Source organism: Protopterus annectens, chromosome 3.part1, assembly GCF_019279795.1.
Source record: "Protopterus annectens isolate FY-2018-M chromosome 3.part1, PAN1.0, whole genome shotgun sequence".
Lineage (NCBI taxonomy): Eukaryota > Metazoa > Chordata > Ceratodontiformes > Protopteridae > Protopterus > Protopterus annectens.
In genome coordinates, this window is record NC_056732.1 from 1,544,040,012 (window position 1) to 1,544,066,032 (window position 26,021).

Sequence of the window (26,021 nt, forward strand, 5' to 3'; positions counted from 1 at the left end):
CTGGAAACAAGTACAAGGGCAAACTTACATTATATTGCAGATGTCGTGGAAGCCCAGCTTTATAAAGGGTATGGCAACTTCCTGGAGTGAAATGGAAACAACACAAGCCTTATAGTAGGGCTGTTTCTTTGTATTCAGAAAGTGTACACTTTTTGGTGACCTTTCACGATCCTTATGCTATAATTCAATTGGAACATACCTTGAATTTAAGGATGAAATGAAGAGAGTCAGGTTTGCACTGCGGTTTTGCTCTCACAGAAAGCTTCCGAAGGCAAGAGGTTCCAAAAGAATGTGTGGGTGGATGCGTGTAATACTGTCTGACTTGTTTCAATGCATAAAATTTGAGATTAAGTGAATAATTTTGTTTTACACTAGCTGCTGTTATTTTGCTTTCCATGTGCCATTCATCCTGTCCGTTCGCCATTTTGGTATTTCTCATGTCCTCTAACAATAATATGTCCTGATATAAACAGAAGTTAATACACTGAGTAGAAAAGCACATACTTAAAGAAATTCATATATAGTTTATACAGAAAAAAATTTTTTTTTTTTTATTTGTATTTTCATTTACAGATTGATGCCTGGAAAGAATGAATGATTCTTCTAAGAAGAAGATTACTTTTAAAGAAGTAGCTGGTAGTTTTTGCAAAAAGCAAATTCCTATCTATTCAATTGTGCGATTTTCTTATTTATATTAATGCGATGTAGTAAGCTTTGATCCTTACTGGGGCATGGTTGCATATCACTGAGACTGCATTAAGATAGGTATTCTCAAGATCTTAATAGTAACATAGTTGAGAATAGTGTTAAAATGTAAAATTAAGTTATTATGTATTTCTAAGAGGCTTAGTGCAGTATTAGTGATAGGCATGGTTAAATAAATATCAATCATGCTGTTGTGTTGGAGGCCTTCAAAAGCTTATCAGTGGAATTAGTAAAGCACTAGGTAACTAACTACCACAAGAGGTGGTTTCTGGCCCAGAAATTTATGGTTTCATTCTGACTGGCTTGGTTTCTCACATGCTTTCAACTTTCTAGAGTTTTAAAAGCCCACACTGTAACTAGTCTAGTCCAGATACAAATTTAACCGTAGGGCTGTTGTAACCTGGTACTCCGGCTTTTCCTGGCTGGAGGCTAACTATCCCAGTGGGGAATTAATTTAAGTACTGCGGTAGCCCTACCTACCACAAGAGTGGATTTCTGGTCAGAAGTGGCATTTTATTGGCGTTTGGCGGTTTTCTCTCTTTTCCAACTTACGGTGGTTTTAAAGCCAGCGTTTAAGCGCATGTTTTGCATCTTGCTGTAACTGGTACTGGGGCAGGTGCGGCATGACTTGCGCAAACGGCAGCGGCGTGCGGCGGGCGCTGCGCGTAGATCGGTGCGGGTTGCAGTTTTAGCGGGGTACAGCTTATTCATGCTAAACACTTATTCAGGACTTGTTGTTGGCAGCTTAAAATAGCTACAAATTACCCAACACTCAACCTTTTATCTTTTACCTGGAAAACCAGTTTTTCGCTTACGCTTTCCTCACTTGCTTAGAAAAACAGCTCTTTCTCTCCGCTTTCTTACTTATGCTGAAAAGTATTTTTTTATTCAGACATATCCAAAGGGTCCCGCAGCTCCCAGTGTTCTCTCCTGTCTATCTAAGCAGGCATGTGAGGCAATGTAGCACTTTCCTCATGGCCCTTTGGGCCTCTCCACCTCAGCTTCCCCAACCCAGAGATGCACTTATCTAGCCAAGCTGGGGTGCGCTCTCTAAAGCCACGGAACCTTCTGGGCTTTTGGCATTAAAAATGAAAACTAGCACTACACCACACTCTCTTTTAAGTCCCACTAAACCTACACCCACCAAAATCCACACACTTAGAAACCTACCAAAAACATTTCACGGGCTCTAATGCCCAATAATCTGAGTCAAACAGCAGGGCCTCCAGAGCAAGCATGCAACACTCCACCCCAACACTTCAGCTGTACATAGTCTACTAGACTCAGGCGTGATCAACACATATGGAAAAATGGCAAAACAATGTCCCTTGCCAACACACTAGTCATAGGTGACTCTGTAATCAGGTATTCACTCACCAGGCTAAACAACCGGGAGAAGGTTACTGTCAGCTGCCTGTCAGGTGCCAGGATCCGCCTAACCCACCTCAGTTACTCCACCAACTAAGTGCAAATGCGACCCTGTCATTATGTATTGGGTCGGACTGGGAACCTTTTTACTCGGACTGTAAAATTCTGGGCAGGAAGTGCTCTGATCTTGTGGCCCCAGGCAGGGTATGACCCTAAACCTGGTAGCATTTTACCGCCCTTCAGGCAGGTACAGGGACAAAATGATTTACTTCAACAATTGGTGGCGGTACATTCATTCACAAGGGGATTTGCACATCTATTCATCTGCCTGGGGCGGTACGGCAGATGCTTGCCAGAGATGGTCTGCATATGCGCCCAGGATTCACGGATACTGGCTACGAGCTCTTGCTGCCCATTATAGATTGCGCTTTTAGACAAAGGTTCAAGTAACCAAATTCCATAAATAACGCTTAACTGGGCAAGCAAAGCAGAGTTAAGTACTCTCAATGTAGAAATTTAAATCTCCAAGTATTCACTCCCTTGGGCCTCCTTAGGAAATGGAGAACATAGATATCTAATATGCAGTGACTGAGAGCGTTTAAAGGCTCCAGAAGGCATCCCATTACCAGTATAACTCAGCACCACACTCTTCCAGCCACCCTTGGGCGTGAGGAGGTGTCGTAAGATCCCACTGCAAGCTGGTTGCTCAGCGGCCATCCGGTTAATAAGTTATCTTCGGTGAAGCTGCATCCGTGCCTGGCACGCTGGAATTCCCCACCATGCCCAGTTCCGCACTCCTCTTTTCTTGATATACTGGAAAAATATCAGGTTTAGCAAACAACCTAATAATTGGTGATTTCAACACCCCGCATCAACTGGGAAAACTACTGCGTGGCCTTAGCTCCTTCACTCAGCACTTTCTGGAAATCATAAGTTCCAGTACAGCCCGCAGATCGGCACTTGTCCACGCCCCACAAGGGACGGCAAATATCACAGACCTGAGTCATTACCATGAAGTGACTAGTGTTTCCACCTGGAGATTAACTCCTGCGTTGGTCAGGTCACGACCACTGCAGCTTCAATCACCTGGTATCCATGCCCATTTAAGGAAATCATGGTAAATTTCTCAAAGCCAACTTCGTAAAATTTCTTGAAGACGGAGTGGCGGGCTTTCGCTGACACTCAGTGCAGATGGACAGGAAAGAGCAGTTGCAACTGCAGATCACTTACCGAATTGCACTCATATAAAGCACTTACATAGATTGCATAGATCATCACTATCAGGAAGACTTAAGGACCAAAGTATCCTCCAAAAAAAGGAAGCCAATCTGGTAGTCCCAGCCACCATAAACAAACTCACCACAACAGAAGAAGGAAGAAACTGTTGCAAAAGTGGAAATCCACATGGTGGAGAGTTTCCTGGTCTAGCCTCGGTAAGAAGCTGGATCGCACAGGTCCTCCCAAACTGGCTACGAAGGCAAAATCACCACCACTGATTCCAGGGACAACCACAAAGCACTCTACAGCTATGTCTAGAATCTCAATGGCAACACCCAGATCTGCTCTGAGTTATAGCACAACGGCATGAAAATTACAGAACCAACTGATATTGCCAACGTCCTGGCAGAAAAGTTCAGTGATAACTTTACCCCCCTCTCACCCCCTAAAGGGCACAAAACTATACAGGAAGAAAGCAGAGTCACTGTAATCACAACTACTTAGGTAAAAGCTGCACTCTCTAAAGCCAAAAACACAACATCCATGGGAATGGACAACATCCCATGCTGCGTTTTACACGAACTTCAGAATGAACAGGTTCCCCACCTAAGCACCATGTTCAATCAAAGTTTCACATCAGGCTTTGTGCCCAGTGAATGGCACACAGCAACAGTTTTCCCACTCCACAAAGGGGGAGCCACCACTGATCCTGGAAACTATCGTCCTATTAGCCTAACGAACCTGGTCTGTAAGGCCAAGGACCGTATCATCATGGAACTCATAAACAAAGACATTGGTAACCTGCAAACTCTGGACCCCCACCCAGTTCAGGTTTGTGAAAGGCAGATCATGCCTCCTGAACCTGATTAACTTCTTTGAGGCAGTTACCAAAGCTGTAGACGAGAGTAAGGTGGTTTACATAGCCTATCTTGACCTCGCCAAGGCTTTCGACACCAACCCCTATTCTGGAATTATAGCTAAACTCACTAAACTAGGTATAAATCTCTACATCACAAGATGGGTTGCCAATTGGCTCACTGCCAGAACCCACACTGTAAAAGTTGCAGACTCCAAATCTGACTTCAAACCAGTGACAAGTGGAGTACCACAGGGTTCAGTCCTGGGACCTCTCCTGTTTGATATCTACTTCTCTGAAGTACAGGCTAACACAGAAGGCCTTTGGCTAATGAAGTTCGCAGATGACTGCAAACTAGGAGCCATAGTTGAGTCCCCAAATGATGTGGACATCCTACAGAAGGGCCTCAACCCTACTAAACTTCACAGCCGTGCTACAGTCCCAACTCTAAAACCCGCCCTTCTAGCTCCTTAAATATATACTCCCCAATCGCTTTCTAGCATAGCTTTCAACCCTCCATCTCCAAAATGAGGAACACCAGCCGTCATAATGTGGAACAAATGGGCAAAATGTAGAACACATACTAATGGCTTACTAACAACTTCAACCAGGAAGGCCATAGGATGGTTAAAATATCCTGGCTTTACTTATGAAGAAGATCTTTTAATGAATTAATATGATTAATTTCTATTTACCATGCATTTCACTTTAAAAAATTCCTAACACTGAATTTGTGACAGAGTCTTTCAATGTGGAACTTCGAGGAACGTGAACTTTTTAAGACCCCAAATGAGGTATGTTCCTCGTAATGAGGTACACTTGAGAGGTATGCTTTCTAGCCCTAAGACTCCACTTCCACTCCTTGAACCTAAACTCCTCTGTCACTTTCTACTTCCTGAACCTAAACCTAAACTCCTCGATTGCTTTCTAACCCTAAGCCGCCCCTCCAGCATCCTAGACCTAAACTTCCTGTTCGCTCCCTTGCCCTTAGAGTCCCCTCACACTCCCTGAACGTAAACTCTTCTGTCACTCCCTGACACTAAGTATCACTTACCTATGTATAAACCTAAATTTCACAATTTCTCTTTAACCCACAGGCTCCCCTCATTAACCCTAAACCAAAATTCCTCTCTCACTTACTGATTCTACAGAAGAATCAGTTTCCCCAACCTACCTGGGAAATCTTACACTGGTGTGCTGCATACCATTCAGATACCACAAATTTTGCTGAATGTCCTTCATTTTGCCCTATCCCTCAGTTTTCTTTTATTTTTGATTTCCTGGTAAATCATTGAGGATTGCAGTCAGTCAATAATTATTGTCCAGAAAATGCCTGTTGATTGAAAACATTTTATTCTATTAACTTTATAAATGAATTGCAAATTGCAATAATACTTAAAAAAACTTCCTTTGAATTTGAGCCTTGTCTTCCTATTATTTTTGGCTTTACCCAGAATCCCTCTGCAAAAAAGTCAAGAGGTATGGATGATGGGAAATATGCATTATCTGCTATCTAAATGTCTGAGTCAAGAAAAGCAACTCTGATTCCACCCCTGGCTATGTAAAAGAGGTATCAATGTTTTGTCCCTGCACAGAAACTGGAAGAATTAGAGAGTTTGACAGTTTTTGAACTTTTGTTTTGTGCATGTAGAGAAGACTTAATACCTATATACTGGACATTCTTGAGAGATATGCTAGAACAGTATGGGGCCCCAGGTCTGCTTTAGCTGTGTGCCATATTCTCCCTGTATTTGTGGAGGGAGAACTGTGCCTACATTACTGATATTAAGTTAACTATGTTAAAAGTGGATGTAGGATTCTGCTAGAGCATGCCTTCTCTTCTCCCTTATTCTTGATTTTCATGGCTAGGATATCAAGGTGCGGCGGAGATTTGGAAAGTATCAAATATAGGAATGTGAGGGTTGAATTGTTATTTTTTTGTAAATGATGTTGTCTTGCTGATTTCAAGTGACTGGGATAGCTGGTATACACTGGAGCAGTTTCATGCTGATTGTAAAGTAGCTCAAAAGAAGAATGGCAATGTTATACAAGAGGTTATCTATAGAAAAGAGTAGATTTTTTTTCTCTACTTGGCAGAGGAAGCATCTACCATAAGTGAGAGATGTTAGGCATATTGGGGCGTTCATTGTCAATGAAGTTAAAGGGGGTGAGTTTAATGAACAAGAGACGGGTACTGTAGTAACAGTGCAAGCATTCTACTCAGCTGTGGTACTGATATGAGAGGTGAGTCATAGGATGAAGCTCTCAGCGTACATATCAACATCCACTCCAGTCTTCCTCTGACCGTGGTCATAGGTAATGATCAAAAGGATGACATCCCAGGCAGGCAATGCAGTCAGGTTACTGGGCTCACTCTTCATGTCAAAGGGAGAAACATGGCAATATTGGATATCAAAGTAGACCTGCTGCACCTCTAAGGGGAGAAGAATCATTTGAAGTAGTTCGGGATCAGGTAAACTGCAGTAGGAGGTGTACAAGGCCTGATGCCCTGGAAACAAGTACAAGGGCAAACTTACATTATATTGCAGATATCGTAGGCCAGCTTTATAAAGGTGTAACCTTCCTGAGTGAATCGACAACACAAGCCTTATAGTAGGGCTGTTCTTGTATTCAGAAAGTGTACACTTTTTGGTGACCTTTACAAATCTTATAGCTATAATTCAATTTGGAATTGTCTGTGAATTCAAAAGGATGAAATGAGAAGAGAGGAGTCAGGTTTGCACTACTTGGTTTGCTCTCACAGAAAGCTTCACGAAGGCAAGAGGTTCCAAAGAATGTGTGGGTGGATCCTGTGCCTGTCTGACTTGTTTCAATGCATAATTTGAGATTAAGTGAATAATTTTGTTTTGCACTTATTGCTGTTTATTTTGCTTTCCATGTGCCATTCATCTGTCCGTGCTTAATTTGGTATTTCTCATGTCACTCCTAACAATAAATATGTCTGATAAACAGAAGTTAATACACTGAGTAAGCACATACTTAAAGAAAGATTCGCCTTATGGTTTATCTGAAAAAAATTTTTTTTTTTTATTTTATTTTCATTTCTAGATTGATGCCTGGAAAGAAATGAATGATTCTTCTAAGAAGAAGATTACTTTTAAAGAAGTAGCTGAGTATGATTTTTTTTCACTTAAAAAGCAAATTCCTATCTATTCAATTATTGCGATTTTCTTATTTATATTAATACAATGTAAGTAAACTTTGATCATACAGGGCATGGTTGCATATCACTGAAGACTGCATTAAGATGGTATTCTCCAAGATCTTAATGGCCAACATGATTTGAGAATAGTGTTAAAATGTAAAATTAAGGTTATTATTCATTGCTGAAACTAATTACGTGATAGTGATAGGCATGGTTAAATAAATAATCATGCTGTTGTGTTGGAGGGAAGCCTTCTAGCTTATCAGTGGGAGTGGTAAGCACTAGGTAGCCTAACTACCACAAGAGTGGTTTCTGGCCCAGAAATTGTAGTTTATTGACTGGCAGTTTCTCCATCTCTTTCAACTTTCTGGTTTAAAAGCCCACTGTAACTAGTCTAGTCCAGATACAAATTTGCTGTATCCAGGGCTGTTTGTAAGCTTCTGAGCCCTCCAAGCCTTTCTGTTTTGGAGGGAAGCCTTCTAGCTTATCAGTGGGAGTGGTAAGTACTAGGTAGCCTACCTACCACAAGAGTGGTTTCTGGTCCAGAAATTGACATTTATTGGCCGTTTGGCAGTTTTTCCATCTCTTTCAACTTATTGGTTTAAAAGCCCGCGTTTGCGCTTGTTTCCCATCTTTCCTGTAACTAGTCTAGTCCAGATACAGATTTTTTTGTATCCAAGACTGCTTGTAAGCTTCTCAGCTCCCCAAGCCTTTCTGTGTGGGAGGGAAGCATTCTAGCTTATCAGTGGGAGTGATAAGCACTAGGTAGCCTATCTACCACAAGATCCGGGTACAGGTTCTTAGTTTTAGCACTTGAATTTGCTTATTCATGCTAAGCACTTATTCAGGACTTGTTGTTGGCAGCAAATAAGCTGCAAATTACTACAGCACTCAACCTTCCTCTTTACCTGGAGGAAAACAGTTTTTGTACTTACTTTCCTCACTTGCTTAGAAAAAAAACAGCTCTTATACTCACTTTCTTCACTTGTCTAGAGAAAAGTATTTTTTTTATTCAGACAAGTCCAAGGGTCAGCTCCCAGTGTTCTCTCCTGTCTATCTAATGAATCTGGGCATCTTGGGGCAATGTAGCACTTTCCTCATGTACACAGACAACTCTCTCCTCCTACCACTCAACACCACAACCTGTGAGAGATGCACTTATCTAGCCAAACTGGAGGTAAAGCTCTCTCCAACCAAGACTGAACTTGGCAGTCAAGAGAAGGTAAACACTTGCACCACACCACATGCATCACATAGTCCCACTAAACCTACACCACCAAAACCCACACATAGAAACACAAAAACATTCACGGAGGCTCTCAATAATAATCTGATCAAGCAACAGAGACCTCCAGAGCAAAAACGCAAGCAACCTCCACCCCCCCAACACAACCCAAATGACACATAGTCTACAGACTCAGTGTGCCACTCAGTCACAGCCCATAAGGCAAAACAATGTACCCAACACACTAGTCATAGGTGACTCTATAGTCAGGCACACTGATGTCCCACTCACCAGGCTAAACAAGGAGAAGGTTACTGTCAGCTGCCTGTCGGGTGCCAGGATCCGCCACATAACCCACACATTCAGGTTACTCCACAACAAGTACAAATATGACTCTGTCATTGTCCATGTTGGTCTGAAGGACCTGAGACGTACCTCCCTGGACTACATGAAATGAGACATGGAAGATCTCTCTGAACTTGTAGCCCAGGCAGGTATGACCCTAGCCCTGAGTAGCATTCTACCATCGCCCAGAATGATACCGCAGTACAAGGACAAAATGATTGACTTCAACAATTGGCTAAGCTTCTGGTGTCATTCTAAGGGGATCCACTATCTGTCTGCCTGGGACGACATGGTCGACAGACCACAATGCTTTGCCAGAGATGGTCTGCACCTGTCACCCCTGGGATTCCGGATACTGGCTAAGGCTCTTGCTGCCCCTATAGTGCCTTTATTAGGCAAGGTTCATATGACAAATTCACCAATATAACAGCAACAGGCAAGCAAAAACTGATGGTAATGCTACTCAATGCCAGAAATCTAAATCTCAAAATTCACTCCCTTGAGGCACTCCTTAAAATGGAGAACATTGGTATCTGTGCAGTGACTGAGAGCTGGTTCAAGGCTTCAGAGAGCACCCCTGCATTACCAGGCTATAACTCATACCACACTTTTCAGCCACCTAACCTGGACCGGAACACCAAAGGCGGAGGTGTGTCCATATTCATTATGGATATCCACACTTGCAAGCTAGTTGCTCAGCATAATGCATCCGAGGTTATCCAAGTGCAACTAACTCTGGGCAGAACTGCAATCCAAATTGTAGCTTGCTACAGATCCCGCACCATGCCCCAGGATTCCCACTACTCTTTTCTTGATATACTGGAAAATATTAGCATTTAACCAAACAACCTAATAATTGGTGATTTCAACTACCCCACTATTAACTGGGAAAACTACTCATGTACCAACTCCTTCACTCAATGCTTTCTGGAAATCATAAATTCCAATGCCCTGGATCAACTTATCCACACCTCCACAAGGGGCAACAATATCCTAGACCTAGTCATTACCAACATGCGTGACCGGTGTTCTACACCTGAAGTCAACTCCTCGTTGGTCAGATCTGACCATAAGCCAATCACCCTAGATATCCACCCCCCCACCCCATTAAGGAAATCATGGTAAAAAATTTCTTCAAAGCCAACTTCATGCTTCTTAAGACAGAAGTGGCGAACTTCATGACACCAGTGCAGATGGACAGAACAGTTACAACTGCAGAATCCTACACAGATGCACTCTATAAGCACTTACATGAGTGCATGGATCATGCTATCCCAAACAGAACCAAGACGCTATCCTCCAAAAAAAGGAAGCCAATCTGGTAGTCCCATGCCATAAACAAACTCTACAACAGAAGGAAGAAACTGTTGCAAAAGAGAGTAAAATCCCATGAGTGGAGGAGTTCTCTGGTCAGCCTCAGTAAGAAGCTGAGATCCCTTATAAGATCCTCCAAAGCTAGCTACAAAAACAAAATCACCACTGATTCCAGGGACAACCACAAAGCACTCTACAGCTATGTCTAGAATCTCAATGGCAACACCCAGATCTGCTCTGAGTTATAGCACAACGGCATGAAAATTACAGAACCAACTGATATTGTGGCAGAAAAGTTCAGTGATAACTTTACCCTCTCACCCCTAAAGGGCACAAAACTATACAGGAAGAAAGCAGAGTCACTGTAATCACAACTACTTAGGTAAAAGCTGCACTCTCTAAAGCCAAAACACAACATCCATGGGAATGGACAACATCCCATGCTGTTTACATGAATTTCAGAATAAACTGGCTCCCCACCTAAGCACCATGTTCAATCATAGTCTTACATCAGGCTTTGTGCCCAGTGAATGGCACACAGCAACAGTTGTCCCACTCTACAAAGGGGGAGCCATCACTGATCCTGGGAACTATCGCCCTATTAGCCTAACGAACCTGGTCTGTAAGGCCATGGAACTTATCATCATGGAACTCATAAACAAAGACATTGGTAACCTGCAATCTCTGGACCCCACCCAGTTCAGGTTTTTGAAAGGCAGATCATGCCTCCCGAACCTGATTAACTTCTTTGAGGCAGTTACCAAAGCTGTAGACGAGAGTAAGGTGGTTTACATAGCCTATCTTGACCTCGCCAAGGCTTTCGACACCAACCCCTATTCTGGAATTATAGCTAAACTCACTAAACTAGGTATAAATCTCTACATCACAAGATGGGTTGCCAATTGGCTCACTGCCAGAACCCACACTGTAAAAGTTGCAGACTCCAAATCTGACTTCAAACCAGTGACAAGTGGAGTACCACAGGGTTCAGTCCTGGGACCTCTCCTGTTTGATATCTACTTCTCTGAAGTACAGGCTAACACAGAAGGCCTTTGGCTAATGAAGTTCGCAGATGACTGCAAACTAGGAGCCATAGTTGAGTCCCCAAATGATGTGGACATCCTACAGAAGGGCCTCACTGAGACAGATGCCTGGTGTCAGAGCCATGGCCTCAAGCTCAATGCCAAAAAGTGCAGTGTCATCCCCTTTGGTAAAAACTCTGTACCCACGAACTACCACATAGGCGGCAGTCTACTTAACACCGAATGTCTGGTAAGAGACCTGGGGACCCAGGTGAACAGTAGTCTCTCCTTTGATAATCACATCACCACAGTAGTCAGGAAATCCTTCTACGTGGCACACCTCATCACAAAAGGATTTTCACCTAGGAAAAAAGAGGTCATTCTTCCCCTCTACTCGACACTCATTAGACCCATTATAGAGTACAATGCCCCTTTTGGAATGTACCTCACAAGACATCTGCAGCAGCTGGAAAAGCCACAGACAGAATTACCTCACAAAGTGGATTACTGGCCTCAAACAGATGCCCTACACTGATCGTCTCAAAAAACTCCAGCTTTACTCTGTAGCATATTGCCTACTCCGAGGTGATTTCTGTCTAACACATAAAGCTATGTCAAACCCAGAGCTGTTGGACATGCTACACCTAAAGAAATCCCCAATCCCTCCACGCTACAAGCTCTAGGGACCTAAACCTTGTCACCACAATAAACAGGACATGCTGGAGGAATAGACTTCTGTCCCAGAGATTTCCCATACTCTGGAACAAGCTACCCATCTATGTCAAGCAAAGTTTCTAATTAGTACTCTTCAAGAAAAATCTTGATAAGTGGACGGGAAATAGGAAATACACCCCGGGGATCACTTCTGTGGCTCTGTTTGGCAGGGGCACAGGAAAATAACTTTCTTGGGTGGCATAAGTCAGGGAACCTTGTTGGCTAGGCTTACTTAGGCCCTTAGGCTGATAGCCTAGTACCTACCTATGAACCTATGAATCATATTCGTAATTTCAGTGAATCCATCTGATTTAATTCAGTTAATCTGAGTTTGAGACTCCATTTATTCTTAAAAAAAACAGCAGTTAAAAGAATATAGCAGAACAAAGTCTTTCATCTCAAATAGCTGCCCTCCATGAGTTGCTGGTATCAGTTCATCAGTATGTACAAATCAGACATGAATATATTATCTCAGGATCCCTATTAGTTCATCGAAGAATAGGATAATCAAACAGCATTTTGGATGGCATGTTATTGAAAATGCGATTTGTCGAACCATTCTAAATGAGATTGAATTATGGCTGGGATCTGCTTTCTTGAAACCATCTGTGGTTTCATTCTCTGCCTTCCATTACAGCAGTCATTTCCATTCATCTGTTACCCTATCCCTATCTGTAAGAGAGTAGTTTTTTTTCATTCAATCTCCTGCCTATGCCTTTGCCTTCCTCTTTCCATAATGGTCTTCCTAATCAGAAGGATCCTGTTATGTTTTCTTTACATCATCCTGTGAAATGATATCATGTCCCCAGTATCTCTTCAGATCTCCAGACAAGGGAGTTCAGGTTTTATTAGTGTTGCTTTATAACATTTCCTCACCAAACCTCTCACTCTACTTGTGACTTTTCTGTTTACTTCCTTGAAAAACTAATATCACTAGTTTTGGTGACTTCCAAAACAGCACACACTACCATAGAAGTGGTTTCAAGACCATGTATAGTCCAAGTACTACCTTTTTATTTTTGGACTCTATCCCTCTAACGATACACCCCAGTGCCTGATTTGTTACTGCTGTTGCCCTCTCATAATGTTTATTAAGATCCAATCTCACTGTGCTAATTACTTACCCATCCTTTTTATGGCTCATTTAGTTTCACTTCTCCTTCTACTAACTACAGATCTGTACCATCTTATTGTGACACAGATGTTGTACTTTACATTTGCTTTTACTCAGCCGTAACTTCTACCTTTCTGCTTACTTGACCAACCAGACATTCCAAGTGTCTGCAAAAGGCACTTTCCCTCATTCCCTACTCCAGCTCCCATTTTTCTCCTTATTTTTTTCTTCTGAGAATAAAGTTAAGTTGGTTCCCCAGCACTCCCTAGTACTTGTACACTAACAAACTGAAAAGAGTCCTGAAGAGACCCCCATGGGCCAATTTCCAAGTTCATGTCCCTTCCCCTGATGACATTTTCCCACCACCAGCTATATTCTGTCATCAACTGGGGCACTATCCACCCCTTCATTTTCTGCTCTATCCTCATTCCATGCACTTTATCCAGCAACTGTCTATGTGGGACCATTTCAAAGTTGTTATTGAAGTTCGTGTACCCCACATCCACCAGCACCCCTTCTCCATTAAACCTATGACCCTGCCATAAAACAGGATCAAGTCTGTTTGGCCATCAACCAATAACAGCCGCTGTCTTACGGGCTAGTTTTTCTGAGCAGGAAAGCAGTAGTCTTAAAAGTAAATGTTTCCATGACCTTCCCAGCCACTGATGTGAAGCTGTCTGGACTATACTTCCATCGGCTCTGTTTTATTCTTTGCCAAGCAGACAAAGTCAGTCTTGCAATTCTCCAGTGTGGTGGCACTTTTGCGGAGAACACTGAGTTGTTGAGGATCTGCATCAGTGTCATCAACTGGTTTGTTTGTTTGTGTCTTTCGGCTTTTCCCGTTTAGGGGTCGCCACAGTGGAACTCCGGTCTGATAATGATTGGCAGTAGAGTTTTATGTGCTGGCTTGCTGGGCCTAACGCACACCCTTCAACGAAGGAACGCCCGTTCACACATGTCGCCACACAGAAGACGCTCTAGCTGAGAATCAAACAGGCAATATAATAATTTTTTCAGTATCCTGGAGGCAGACTGCCATGTACCTATGCCTTTCCTTCCTTAGGGAGACCAGTTCTGTGCCCACCTTCTCCTTTTTCAATACTGCTATCTTTCCACTGATTTCCCCATTTTTGCATTTGCTTCCTTTCATTATGGTGCCTTCTCTTCCTTCATTAATGTAAACTGTGGCGAAGTATTCATTAAGTATTCCAAATGTCACCTCATTATCTCTGACCTGCTTCCCATCCTCATTCAGTTTGATAATGACCATGTTTCCTGTTCCTCCTCTCAAAAAAAGCTAAATAAAATCTTCATTGGCATCCCTGATCAGTACGCTAAATTCCCTTTTAGGCTGTAACTTTGATCACCTCACTTTGTTCATTTTTTTCCTGTTTTGTTTTGTCCTTGCAGATTGCCTCCTCCAACTCTATGTCCCTGTTTTCTACTGCATATATGTTTTATTTTCTTTTATGTAATCACTTGTCTGATTTCCTTACATGGCTACACTAGCATTCTTCTCTTTTGCATGCTTTACTTTCCTTAATCTTACACCTATAGCCTTGACTAGTCTGTCTCAGATCCATTTCTATTGCCTATCCCTCCATTTTTCTTACATTCTTCAAGCTCATTGTTTTAACTCTTTCCAGAAGGTCTTTTTGCTTACTTTCATTGCACCTTGTCTTCTTCTTGCTTAATAGTACAGCTTTTTTAGCATTTTCCCAGACCCATCTATCCTGGTTCGGCTATCCACCTGATGTCCAACTTGCATGCTACTACAGTTTTTTGGAGCTCTTTGATAATCATCTTCAGCTGTTTATAGGTTCATGGGTAAGTATGGTAAGTACTAGGTAGTTGCTCCTGTTTGTTATTTTAATTCTAGCCAACTTCCTTTTCAAAGGTGAGAATCCTTGTGTCTATGAGGTAAGAACCTTAATCATTATAACAACCTCTCAACCCACTCCTTCAGTACCCCAGTCATGCAGGGATTACACTTCCTTTCCTGTGGGGACTGCACTGCCTTTCCCACAGGTTCACAGTCTCTAAACTACACTGTTGTTTTATGCCTAGTGCACATGAATTAGTAAAGCTTTTCTTTATTCCATCTCATACTTTTACTTGTTTTATTGGTCGGTCATCTTTCAGCTAGTCTGTCTAAGCTTTCTTCAGTTTCTAAAGCTCTGATTTTGTGCTTTGAAAAAACCACAGGTTAGCTGCTAACCTTGTGCTTAAGGAGTCAGACCCCAAGTCTTTACGGGAGATTACCCTGCACTCTGCTCCTTAACTATCTGACTTAATAGTGTACTAATAACAAGGATACTGAAAGAAAAACATGCCTGTGAAGTGAGTTTACATTCTGCAGTGTTCCCTAACATTCCAGCTTGGCAGTATATAACTGACCATATTCCTGAAAGAATTGTACCCCAGGCTCAGATTTCCTAATTTCAGTGGTCGTGCTCTCCTATATGCCTCCTTCTCTCACTGTCACTTTTTAAAAATGTTTTCTTAACCCACTTCATACAACAGATTACTGAAAGTGTTTTAGTATATTTTATCAGCTCATGACAAAAAGGATCCAACCATTCCTTTTGTTTTAAATTATTCAAATTAGTGTCTCACTTATTTGGGCACTTAGATAACTTTGTTTTCTTTGCTTTTTTGGAGATTAACAAACACAAAACATTGAGATGTTAAGGCATACAAATATTTTCTGCACTGTTTGTTTTTATTATCATACAAAATACATAGACTATCGACATCCACAAAGACTTGAACTAACAACAGTGGCAAATGTGCACCAGAAAAACCTGTGCGTTTTAACCATTTTAAATGCATTACATCAGCTTATTCAGTGATAAACAATCAATAAATGAATAAATAAATAAATCAATAAATAATGGTGCCAGTAAGATCTTGTACTAAGAACATTAGCAAATATGTATATAAATCAGTCAGTGTCACAAATAATTACCATTCATTCTGGCAAAGACATTTTCCCTAAAGATTCACAGAAAATAATCCATTCGAAATATTATAACATAAAGATATCTCTGTGCAGTGACTGAGACCTGGTTCAAGGCTCCAGAGAGCACCCCTGCATTACCTGGCTATAACTCATACCACACTTTTTGGCCATGTAACCTGGACCGGAACACCAAAGGCAGAGGTGTGTCCATATTCATTAAGGATATCCACACCTCCAGGCTAGTTGCTCAGCATAATGCAGCTGAGGTTATCCAAGTGCAACTAACTCTGGGCAAAACTGCAATCCAAATTGTAGCTTGCTACAGATCACCCACCATGCCTCAGGATTCCCAATCCTCCTTTCTTGATGTACTGGAAAATATTAGGGTTCAACCAAACACTCTAATAATGGGCAATTTCAACTACCCCACCATTAACTGGGAAAACTACTCATGTACCAACTCCTTCGCTCAACGCTTTCTGGAATTCATAAATTCCAATGCCCTGGATCAACTTATCCACACCTCCACCAGGGGCAACAATATCCTAGATCTATTCATTACCAATATGAGTGACCGGTGTTCCACACCTGAAGTCAACGCCTCATTGCCGATCCGACCATAAGCTAATTACCCTAGATATCCACAATCTGCCTCCACCCCCCATTAAGGAAAGCATGGTAAAAAATTTCTCCAAAGCCAACTTCATCCTTCTTAAGACAGAAGTGGTGAACTTCATGACACACATGAGATGGACAATACAGTTACGACTACTGAATCCTACACAATTGCACTTTATAAGCACTTACATGAGTGCATGGATCGTGCTATCCCAAACAGAATCAAGATGCTATCCTCCAAAAAAAGGAAGCCAATCTGCTGGTCCCCTGCCATAAACAAACTGTACAACAGAAGGAAGAAACTCTTGCAAAAGAGAGTAAAATCCCATGAGTGGAGGAACTCTCTGGTCAGCTTCAGTAAGAAGCTGCGATCCCTGATAAAATCCTCCAAAGCTAGTTACAAAAACAAAATCACCACTGTTCTAAAGACAACCACAAAGCATTCTATAGCTATGTCAAGAATCTCAGTGGCAACACTCAGATCTGCTCTGAGTTACAGCACAATGGCACTAAGGATACAGACCTAACTGATATTGCCAACATCCTGGCAGATAGGTTCAGTGCTAACTTTACCCCCCTCTCACCCCCTAAAGAGCCCATCTCTATACCGGAAGAATGCAAAGTTCCTCTAATCACGGCTGCACAGGTAAAAGCCACACTCTCCAAAGCCAAGAACACAGCATCCATGAGACCAGACAACATCCCAGGCTGCATTCTACATGAACTACAGAACGAACTGGCACCCCACCTAAGTACCATGTTCAATCATAGCCTCTCCTCAGGCTTTGTGCCTGCTGAATGGCGCACAGCAACGGTTATCCCACTCCACAAGGGGGAAGCCACCACGGACCCTGGGAACTACTGCCCCATTAGCCTGACGACCCTGGTCTGCAAGGTCATGGAATGTATCATCATGGAACTTATAAACAAAGACATTGGTAATCTCCAAAAAAGTTCGGATTTGTAAAAGGCAGATCATGTCTCCTAAACCTAATAGACTTCTTTGAAGCAGTCATCAAAGCCGTAGACAAGGGTAAGGTGGATCACACAGCCTATCTAGATCTTGCCAAGGCTTTTGACACCATCCCCCACTCTGGAATGATAGATAAACTCACTAAATTAGGTATAAATCCCTATGTCACAAGATGGGTTGCCAAGTGGCTCACTGACAGAACCCACAGTGTGAAAGCAGTAGACTCCAAATCCGACTTCAGATCAGTGACAAGTGGAGTACCACAGGGTTCAGTCCTGGGTCTTCTCCTGTTTGGTATCTACTTCTCTGAAGTACAGGCTAACACAGAAGGTCTTTGGCTAATGAAGTTTACAGATGACTGCAAACTAGGATCCATAATCGAAACTCCTAACGATGTGGACATCCTACAAAAGGGCCTCCGTGAGACAGATGCCTGTTGTCAAAGCCATGGCCTCAAGCTCAATGCCAAAAAGTGCATTGTCATCCCCTTTGGAAAAAACTCTGTACCCATGAACTACAACATAGGCGGTGGTATACTTAACACCGAAAGTGTGATAAGTGACCTTGAGACACAGGTGGACAGTAGTTTTTTCTTTGATAATCACATTGCCACAGTAGTCAGGAAATCCTTCTACATGGCACACCTAATCACAAAAGGTTTCTCATCCAGAAAAAAAGAGGTCATTGTTCCCCTCTACTCATCACTCATTAGACCCATTATAGAGTACAATGCCCCTTTTGGTATGTACCTCACAAGACATCTACAACAACTGGAAAGGCTGTAGAAATACTTCACAAAGAGGATTATCAACCTCAAACAGATGCCCTACACAGACCATCTCAAAAAACTCCAGCTTTACTCCGTCACATATCGCCTACTCAGAGGTGATCTCAGCCTAACATACAAAGCTATGTCAAACCCAGAGCTGATGGACATGCTCCACTTAAAGAAATCCCAATCACTCTGAGCTACATGCTCTAGGGACCTAAACCTTGTCACCACAATAAACAGAACATGCCGGAGGGATCGATTCCTGTCCCAGAGACTTCCCATACTCTGGAATAAACTACCTATCTATATCAAACAAAGTTCCTCATTAGCACTCTTCAAGAAAAATCTTGATGATTGGATAGAAAATAGGAAATTCACTCCGGGGATCACCTCTGTGGCTCTGCTCGACAGTGGCACAGGAAAATAGTTTTCTTGGGAGGCAAAAGCCAGGGCACCTTTTTGGCTGGGCTTGTATAGGCCCCAGGGCCAATAGCCTAGTACCTACCTATTAACCTATGAACCTAAGAGTACCATATTCAAAAAACAAGCAAACAGACTTTTACTGGTGGGGATAACCTTGAAATATTTCTACTGAAATACCAAGGCTCAATGTGTTAATTGTGTAAGATTATCAAGATGATTCAATACATTTCCAACATTGTATAACAGTATGTGATGTTTAATTTCCTCCTTTCTGTGCTTATATTGTAAATATGTTAAATTAATAAAAATGTCCTTAAAAAAGTAACAAGCAAACAGCACTGAAAGGAAATGCTGTTTTCCCCCATAACATTGAAAAGAAACCTGTTCAGAAGTGCAACAGAAACATTCAATCACTTTCATATACCCACTCTGTTCTACTAAGGATTACATGAGTTGAAATATCTCCTGGCAAGCAATGGGCATAAGACAGAGAGAATATCAATATAACTAAATATAGTAGTAATATACATGTAGTGTATGGAGTGCAATGATTATTATTGGAAAAAAAAGGATATACCAGTAAAATGCTAGTGTAGAGTGAGACCAAACCACAGCAGCACTTTCAGAGGTGTGTAACAATTGATGTCCTTCTATTCAAATGTTGCAGTATTCATAACCTTAGGGAGTTGCTGCTTGCAGCACCGGACATCCAGCCAGTATGTCAAAGTCTTTATTAGTAATGGGGTACATGTGAAGTTGCATGCAGGAGCCATAACCTGATGTAGGCCATATCTATGATGTCTGCATGTATCCAACACAGAACTTTTCTGCTGCAGTGTATTTCAGGCATCCAATCGCCAGTCTCAGGAATCTGGTGTTTGTTCGACTTTGACCACCTGTTTCAACAATCGTTTTCCGGCTGTCCGCACTGAGATAAGTACCCTTGTGGGATTTTTTTCTTTCTTTGCCTTTTTCAGACATGCATGTCATCTAGAAAGGGAAAGTGTGCTTGTGGAAGACAAATTCCACATATGGACACACATGAGCAGTGCTTATTTTGTCTAGGGGCTGATCACAAATAGAAGTCCTGTGACATTTGCCAATCTTTTGTTCCCAAAACCCTTAGAAGTCATCTGGCAGCGTTAAACCTTTAGAGAATGAGTGTCCCTTTAGTTTGGCATCCGGAATGGAAAGCAGAGCGGGCACCTCTGAGGAGCCACCTAGGAAGAAGGCCAAGAAAGTTAGGCCCAATGCCCAAGCTGCACCTCAGTTGTCCGGTAAGATTCTCGAGGTGAGAGTCACCCCAGGGTCACTCCAGATGTTGGGTATTTCGCTACAACTGGGAACCGAAATGGAAGCCAGTTCAGTGGATACCCAGAGTACGTCTGCTGAGGTTGTTCAGTCTTCAACCTGATGGTGAGGGGGATCCAAGGCTTGTGGCTTCAGAGGGGCCTACTACTGCCTTGCCATCCACTATAACTGCAGCACCCAGGCCTACTACTGCTCTTTCTACCTCTTTAAAAAGAAAACAGACTATGAAACACAGCACAAAAGATCTTACTCCTCCCTGGGAGACCTTTTCCCAGACTCTGTTCAAAGCCTTTCAGGTTATCCAGACCCAGATTCCCCAGTCAAGCCTACCTGTTGTTCCACAGGTCCTATCTGAGGAAGAGTCTTCCTCCTCAGATGTGTCTTTAACTTACTGTTCTCAGATTGATTCCCCCAAGGATTTTGTAACTCCAAAGGAAGAAGAGTCCCTCACTACTGACTCCCCTGGAGAAGATTTCTCCTTTGGGGAAACCATTTCCCTGATTAGGCAACAGTTCAAGTGGGAGCTCTCAGATGTTTCTGAGACTAAAAATTGATACTTTGAACTCTTGCAGATGGAGCAGCCCTCGCCATCTGCAGTCCCACCTTTGCTTCCAGCATTCCAGGATGCTTTTTCTGCTGCCTGTCAGAGCCCAGAGTCACAGCCTCCTACTTCTAAGAGACCAGACAGATTTTATAAAGTGTCTGCAAATGACAGTACCTTTTCAAGAATCCTCCAGCAGACCATGCAGTCATTGCAGTGTCAACTGATAAGTCCTCCAGGCAACTACCTTCCTCTTCCATTTTTCCTACTGATAAAGACAGTAAATTTATGTACAGGTTGGGGAAGAAAGTATATACTTCTTCCACATTGGCCATTAGAGCTATTAATTATCAGACCCACATGGCCAAGTTTGCTTTAGACTCCCTGACCAAGGCCTCTACCCTTCTGTCTGAGGTTCCAGACTCACCAGCTAAGGCCCAACTGAGTACCCTTCTGTCCATGGTTTCTCAGTGACCAGACACTCTATTAAGTACAGCTAAGATGTTATAGACCTGTCTTCAAAGTTTGCTGCTTCTGGTTCTATGTTAAGGAGGTTTTCATGGTTGAGACTTTATCCTTTACCTTTGGATGCCCAAGCTAAGTTGTTAAATGCCCCTTTGGACAACAAAGCCCTCTGGAATTCCCTCTGCAGAGTTACTTAAGTTTCTGCAGGAAAAGGGAAAAGACTTACAAAATTTTAAACATTTATTGGTTTCACCTGTTCCCAAATTCCATAGAAATTACCCTCAAAAGCCTAGCTTTGTCAAGAGGCAGTCCTCTCATTCCTTTGCAACTCATTCCTGGGGATGGAGACATCCTAGGAAAGAATCTGCTCCTACATCTTCTACCACCACCACACCTTCTTCCTTTCATAGGCAGCCAGACCCCAAAAATTCTCCTCCACTGTGACTCTCTTCCCTTACCCAGCTCCACCCCTCTATCTCTATGACTAGCCCTTTCCCTACCCTCCTGGCAGAAAATCATCACAGACAAGTGGGTGCTCTCCATCATTGAGAGGGGATACTTCATAACTTGGTGGGCAATCCCACCCTTCCAGGGAGTTCCTCAACCCCCACCCAATCAGCTTCCACTTTTTCCTACTATCCTGAGCCAACTCCTGTCTCAGCGAACTATAGAACTAGTACCAGAGGATCAGTTAGCCAAGGGGTTCTATTCGAGGATGTTTTTGGTTCCAAGAAGAGATGGTCCTTGGAGACCCACACTTGACATATCCCACCTCAATCTCTTCCTCAAGTTACCTACATTCAAAATGCTCACATTACAGCACCTTCCTCCCCTTATTCTTCAGCAAGCCTTCATGGCCTCCCTGGATCTAAAGGATGCTTACCTTCAGATCCCTATTCATCACACTTGCAGGAATTTTGTATGTTTCTCAGTGGGTTCTTCACATTTACAGTTCTCTGTCTTACCCTTTGGTCTCTCCACATCCCCAAGAGTATTCACAATTTGTCTAGCTTCAGTCATTGCACATTGCAGACTGTAGGGCATACAAATTAATCCTTACTTGGATGACCTCCTTATTCTGCACCAAGATTCTGTTAGCCTGTCCCAACACTTGGACATGGTTTGCAAGTTTTTGCAGAGCCTAGGCTTCATGGTGCACTGCCTAAAGTCTCAAATGGCTCCTTCCCAAGATATTGTTCTTTCTGAGGTGCAGGATATAGACAGACTTGATGTCATTCTTTGCCCCTGCCCAGAAAGTGGAATTTCTTACTCAGTTCTTCCACTCCTTGCTACCTCTACCAACCATCTCAGCCAGGGAGTTTCTCAGATGATCCCTCTAGCCAGGACGCATATGAGAAAGTTTCAGTGGGTCTTGAGAAATTCTTGGAACCAACACTCTCATCGATTGGAAACAAAACTTCCACTTCTTACCAGCTTAAAATGGGAGTTCTCCTGGTGGATTGGTATCATTACCCTCAATCAAGGGGTACACTCTCAGACCCCTCCACCCAGACTGCATCTTTACACAGGCACATTAGATCCATGTTGGGGGGATATCCTTCACAATGCCAACACCCAGCACAAAGTACAGGGGGAGTTGTCTAGTCAAGAAACTAAGGACCACATCAACCTAAAAGAGCTAAGGGCCCTTTCCTTGGCAATACAGTCCTTTCAAGACATCCTTCTGCCAGGAACCCTGAAGGTCATCAAAGACAACATGGCAGTTCTGTCGAATATAAACAAACAGGGAGGAACAAAGTTTTACCCTCTCTACAGTCTTGCTATTCAAATCTGGTCCCTGACAGCATCACTACACATTCACTTGCAGGCAGTTTACATTCCATCAGAAGACAATGGGATGGCAGATACCATGAGCAAAACCTTAACACCCTCCCACAAATGGATGCTTCACAGGGAGGTATTCCTGGATCTAATACACAGGTGGGGTATTCCTCAGGCAGATCAGTTTGCCTCCTCCCAGAACAGACAAATGCCCCTCTTTTGCACAAGGCTTCTCCATCTACAAGCCTGAAGGGTGGATGCTTTCTCCTTTTTATTGGAGGGAATGTTCCTTTATGCATTCCCTCTATTTCCTTTGATTCACAAAGTCCTCCTAAAAATACAGAAGGACAAACCAAAAATCTTGCTGGTGACTCCCTTATGGCCAAGTCAGCATTGGTTTCCCCTACTTTACCTTCTAGCCCAGGGCAGTCACCCCAGGTTACCTCACCCTTTTGACCTATTCACACAAGACAGGGGATCCCTTATTCATCCCCACCTTCTGAATCTCAAACTGACAGTGTGGGTGATAGAGTTCTGATCCCCTTTGCACACCTATATTCATAGACATATTCAATGTCCAGCAGGAGGCCAGAAAACCAAATACCAGGAGAAACTATTTATTAAAATGGAAAAGATTCTCCCTTTGGTGCCCTCAAGAAAAAACAGGACCCATTTCAAGTTTCTGTTCCTGTGATCCTTTCTTACCTGAGTGAATTACTACATTCAGGGCTGACTTATTCCTCAGTGAAAGTGCACCTGTCTGTTATTTCTGCTTGCCTTCCCTTGACTCCACCTCTAGCTTCCAGGTTGGAAGTCAAGCTGTTTCTGAAAGGGGTTCTTCACATAAGACCTCCTCGTAAGCCTATCCCTCCCCCTTGGGACCTTAACTTTGTGCTGAAAAAGTTTACATTGGCTTATTTTGAGCCAGCCCATTCATTCTCTCTTAAATTCTGTACTGGGAAAACAGTATTGTTAGTGGGCCTTATTTCTGCCAGAGGGGTCTCTGAGATCCAAGCCCTTATGGCTTCTCCTCCATTTTTCATTTTTCATAAAGATAGGGTTTGTTTCAGGACTAACCCTTCATTCATGCCTAAAGTAGTTAATATACTTTCCTCAAACCAGACCATTAATTTACCTATCTTTTACCCTCAGCCACAGGACTCCTCAGAAAGGACTTTGCATTCCCTGGATGTTCATAGGAAACTGAGGTTCTACTTAGACAAGACAAAACCCTTCAGATAGTCTGACCAACTATTTGTCTCTTTTCATCCTATGGCCCTTGGCAAGGCAGTGTCAAAACACACAGTTGGCTATTGGATTTCTAAGGCTATTGCCTTTTACAATTCCTTTCATGGAAAGCAATTGAGTTCATCTGTCAAGGTCTATTCCACCAAAGCAGCCTCCTCTTCTGCAGCCTTCTTCAAGGGCGTGGATAAAGCTTCTATTCTAGAGGTGGCAACTTGGTCCTCTGTACATACCTTTACCAAGTATTACAAATTGGATTTGATCTCCAGGGCTAGAACAAGGTTTGCTAGATCTATCCTGCAGGGTCTCATAGACTCTGCGCCCCAGCCTACCTCCCATGCAACTTCCTACAGAGCTGTGGTTATGAATACTGCAACATGAGAATAGAAGGACATAGAATAGCTGTGTACGAACTTACCACAACCATAGATGTCCTTCTCTACCATGTTGCACTATTCAGTCACACCCACCTACTTCCCTATTTGGCCATATTATTTCCTGTGTTCCTTTCCCTAACCACTGATTTTGTGTGTCTGGGAGGTTCATGCTTTGTTTTCTCCCCTCCTGCTCCTGGGTCTCTCTCTGTGCAGCAGCCAGTTCTGAGTTGGGTACGTGCAGACATCACAGATATAGCCTACATCAGTTTATGGCCCCTACATGCAATGTTGCATGTACCCCTGTTACTAAAGACTTTGGTATACTGGCCAGATGTCCAGTGCTGCAGGCAGCAACTCCCTAAGGTTATGAATACTGTAACATGGAAGAGAAGGACATCTATGGTTATGGTAAGTTCTTACACAACTATTCTTTACCTGCCCCCTAAGAGCAGTTAAGGGACGTTCCTTCACTCGCAAATGTCCACGAATATCTTGCCTCATATTTAATTGCAAACGTAGAGCATTACAGTCAGTCTGTCAATAACACATTTCAGTTAGAACAATATTTAAACTGTCCTTGGCTTTCCTACTTTTCTCTATATGCACATACTGTATATGACAGTACTTATTAACTGTTTCACAAGATTTCTTTCAAAACTGGTAAAACACTTTTTTTTGGTGGTACATGAAATTGATAAAACTCCATAGACTCTATGAAGAATTATGAATGGGTCTCACTGATGCTAAGAGTTTATTATAGATTCTTGACATGGATGCCAGGATGAAGCTCCAGAGGTGAATTTCTTGGCATCCATGTTGCAAACATATAGTAATATGGTTACAACTGGAGAGCCAGTCATAATCCTTTATGTTTCCACAAAGATATATTATGTTTTAGAACCTTCGTTAGCCACTCTCAGTTATAAAATCAGATCAGACATAAACAGCTAGTTTAGCAAGTACTATTCTCAGACCACATAAAAACAGATTAAAAGTGACATGCTACTTGTCTGTAAATTCTGCAATCTTACTGTACAGCCATCTTGTCCAGAAAATGAAATGCAAAACACAGTGCTTTTAACAGTTGCAAACCTAGAAGTCTACAATGTGAACAAGTTCCTAATACGAAATTAATTTCAAATTAACAAAGCTAGTATTGTAATTAAGATAGTGCAACAGGCAAACACCTTTGATAAAAAAATGACTAAATAAAAATTAATTTTCTTTCTGAAAGCTATAGCTGTAGATAAAAAAGAAGGAAAGACCCTCAGCTTAAAGTTTCCATCTCAGGATAAAGCTCAAAATTAAGGCCCTTGGCTTAAAGTTTCCATCTCAAGATAAAGCTGAAAATTAAGATTACATAATTTTCCTCATGATAAAATATGTTTTTTACTGACAGTAGCCCTACTATTGTTTCTTGGTTACAACAAATCATCATTTCTATAATGGTATTTATTTATTTATTTGTGTGCTTGCTTGTTTGGGTATATATTTGTTAATTTGTT

The 26,021-nt window shown here is 42.3% G+C and overlaps 1 protein-coding gene across 1 annotated transcript in view; it reads left to right on the forward strand.

Moving 5' to 3' along the window:
- LOC122798558 (nitric oxide synthase, brain-like) overlaps nucleotides 1–26,021 on the forward strand; it is a 638,878-nt gene that overhangs the window by 271,485 nt on the left and 341,372 nt on the right. Inside the window, exon 11 of the mRNA XM_044067612.1 lies at nucleotides 7,217–7,281. Within this exon, the coding sequence (XP_043923547.1) occupies nucleotides 7,217–7,281 (65 nt within the window). The remainder of the gene's footprint in view (nucleotides 1–7,216; nucleotides 7,282–26,021) is intronic.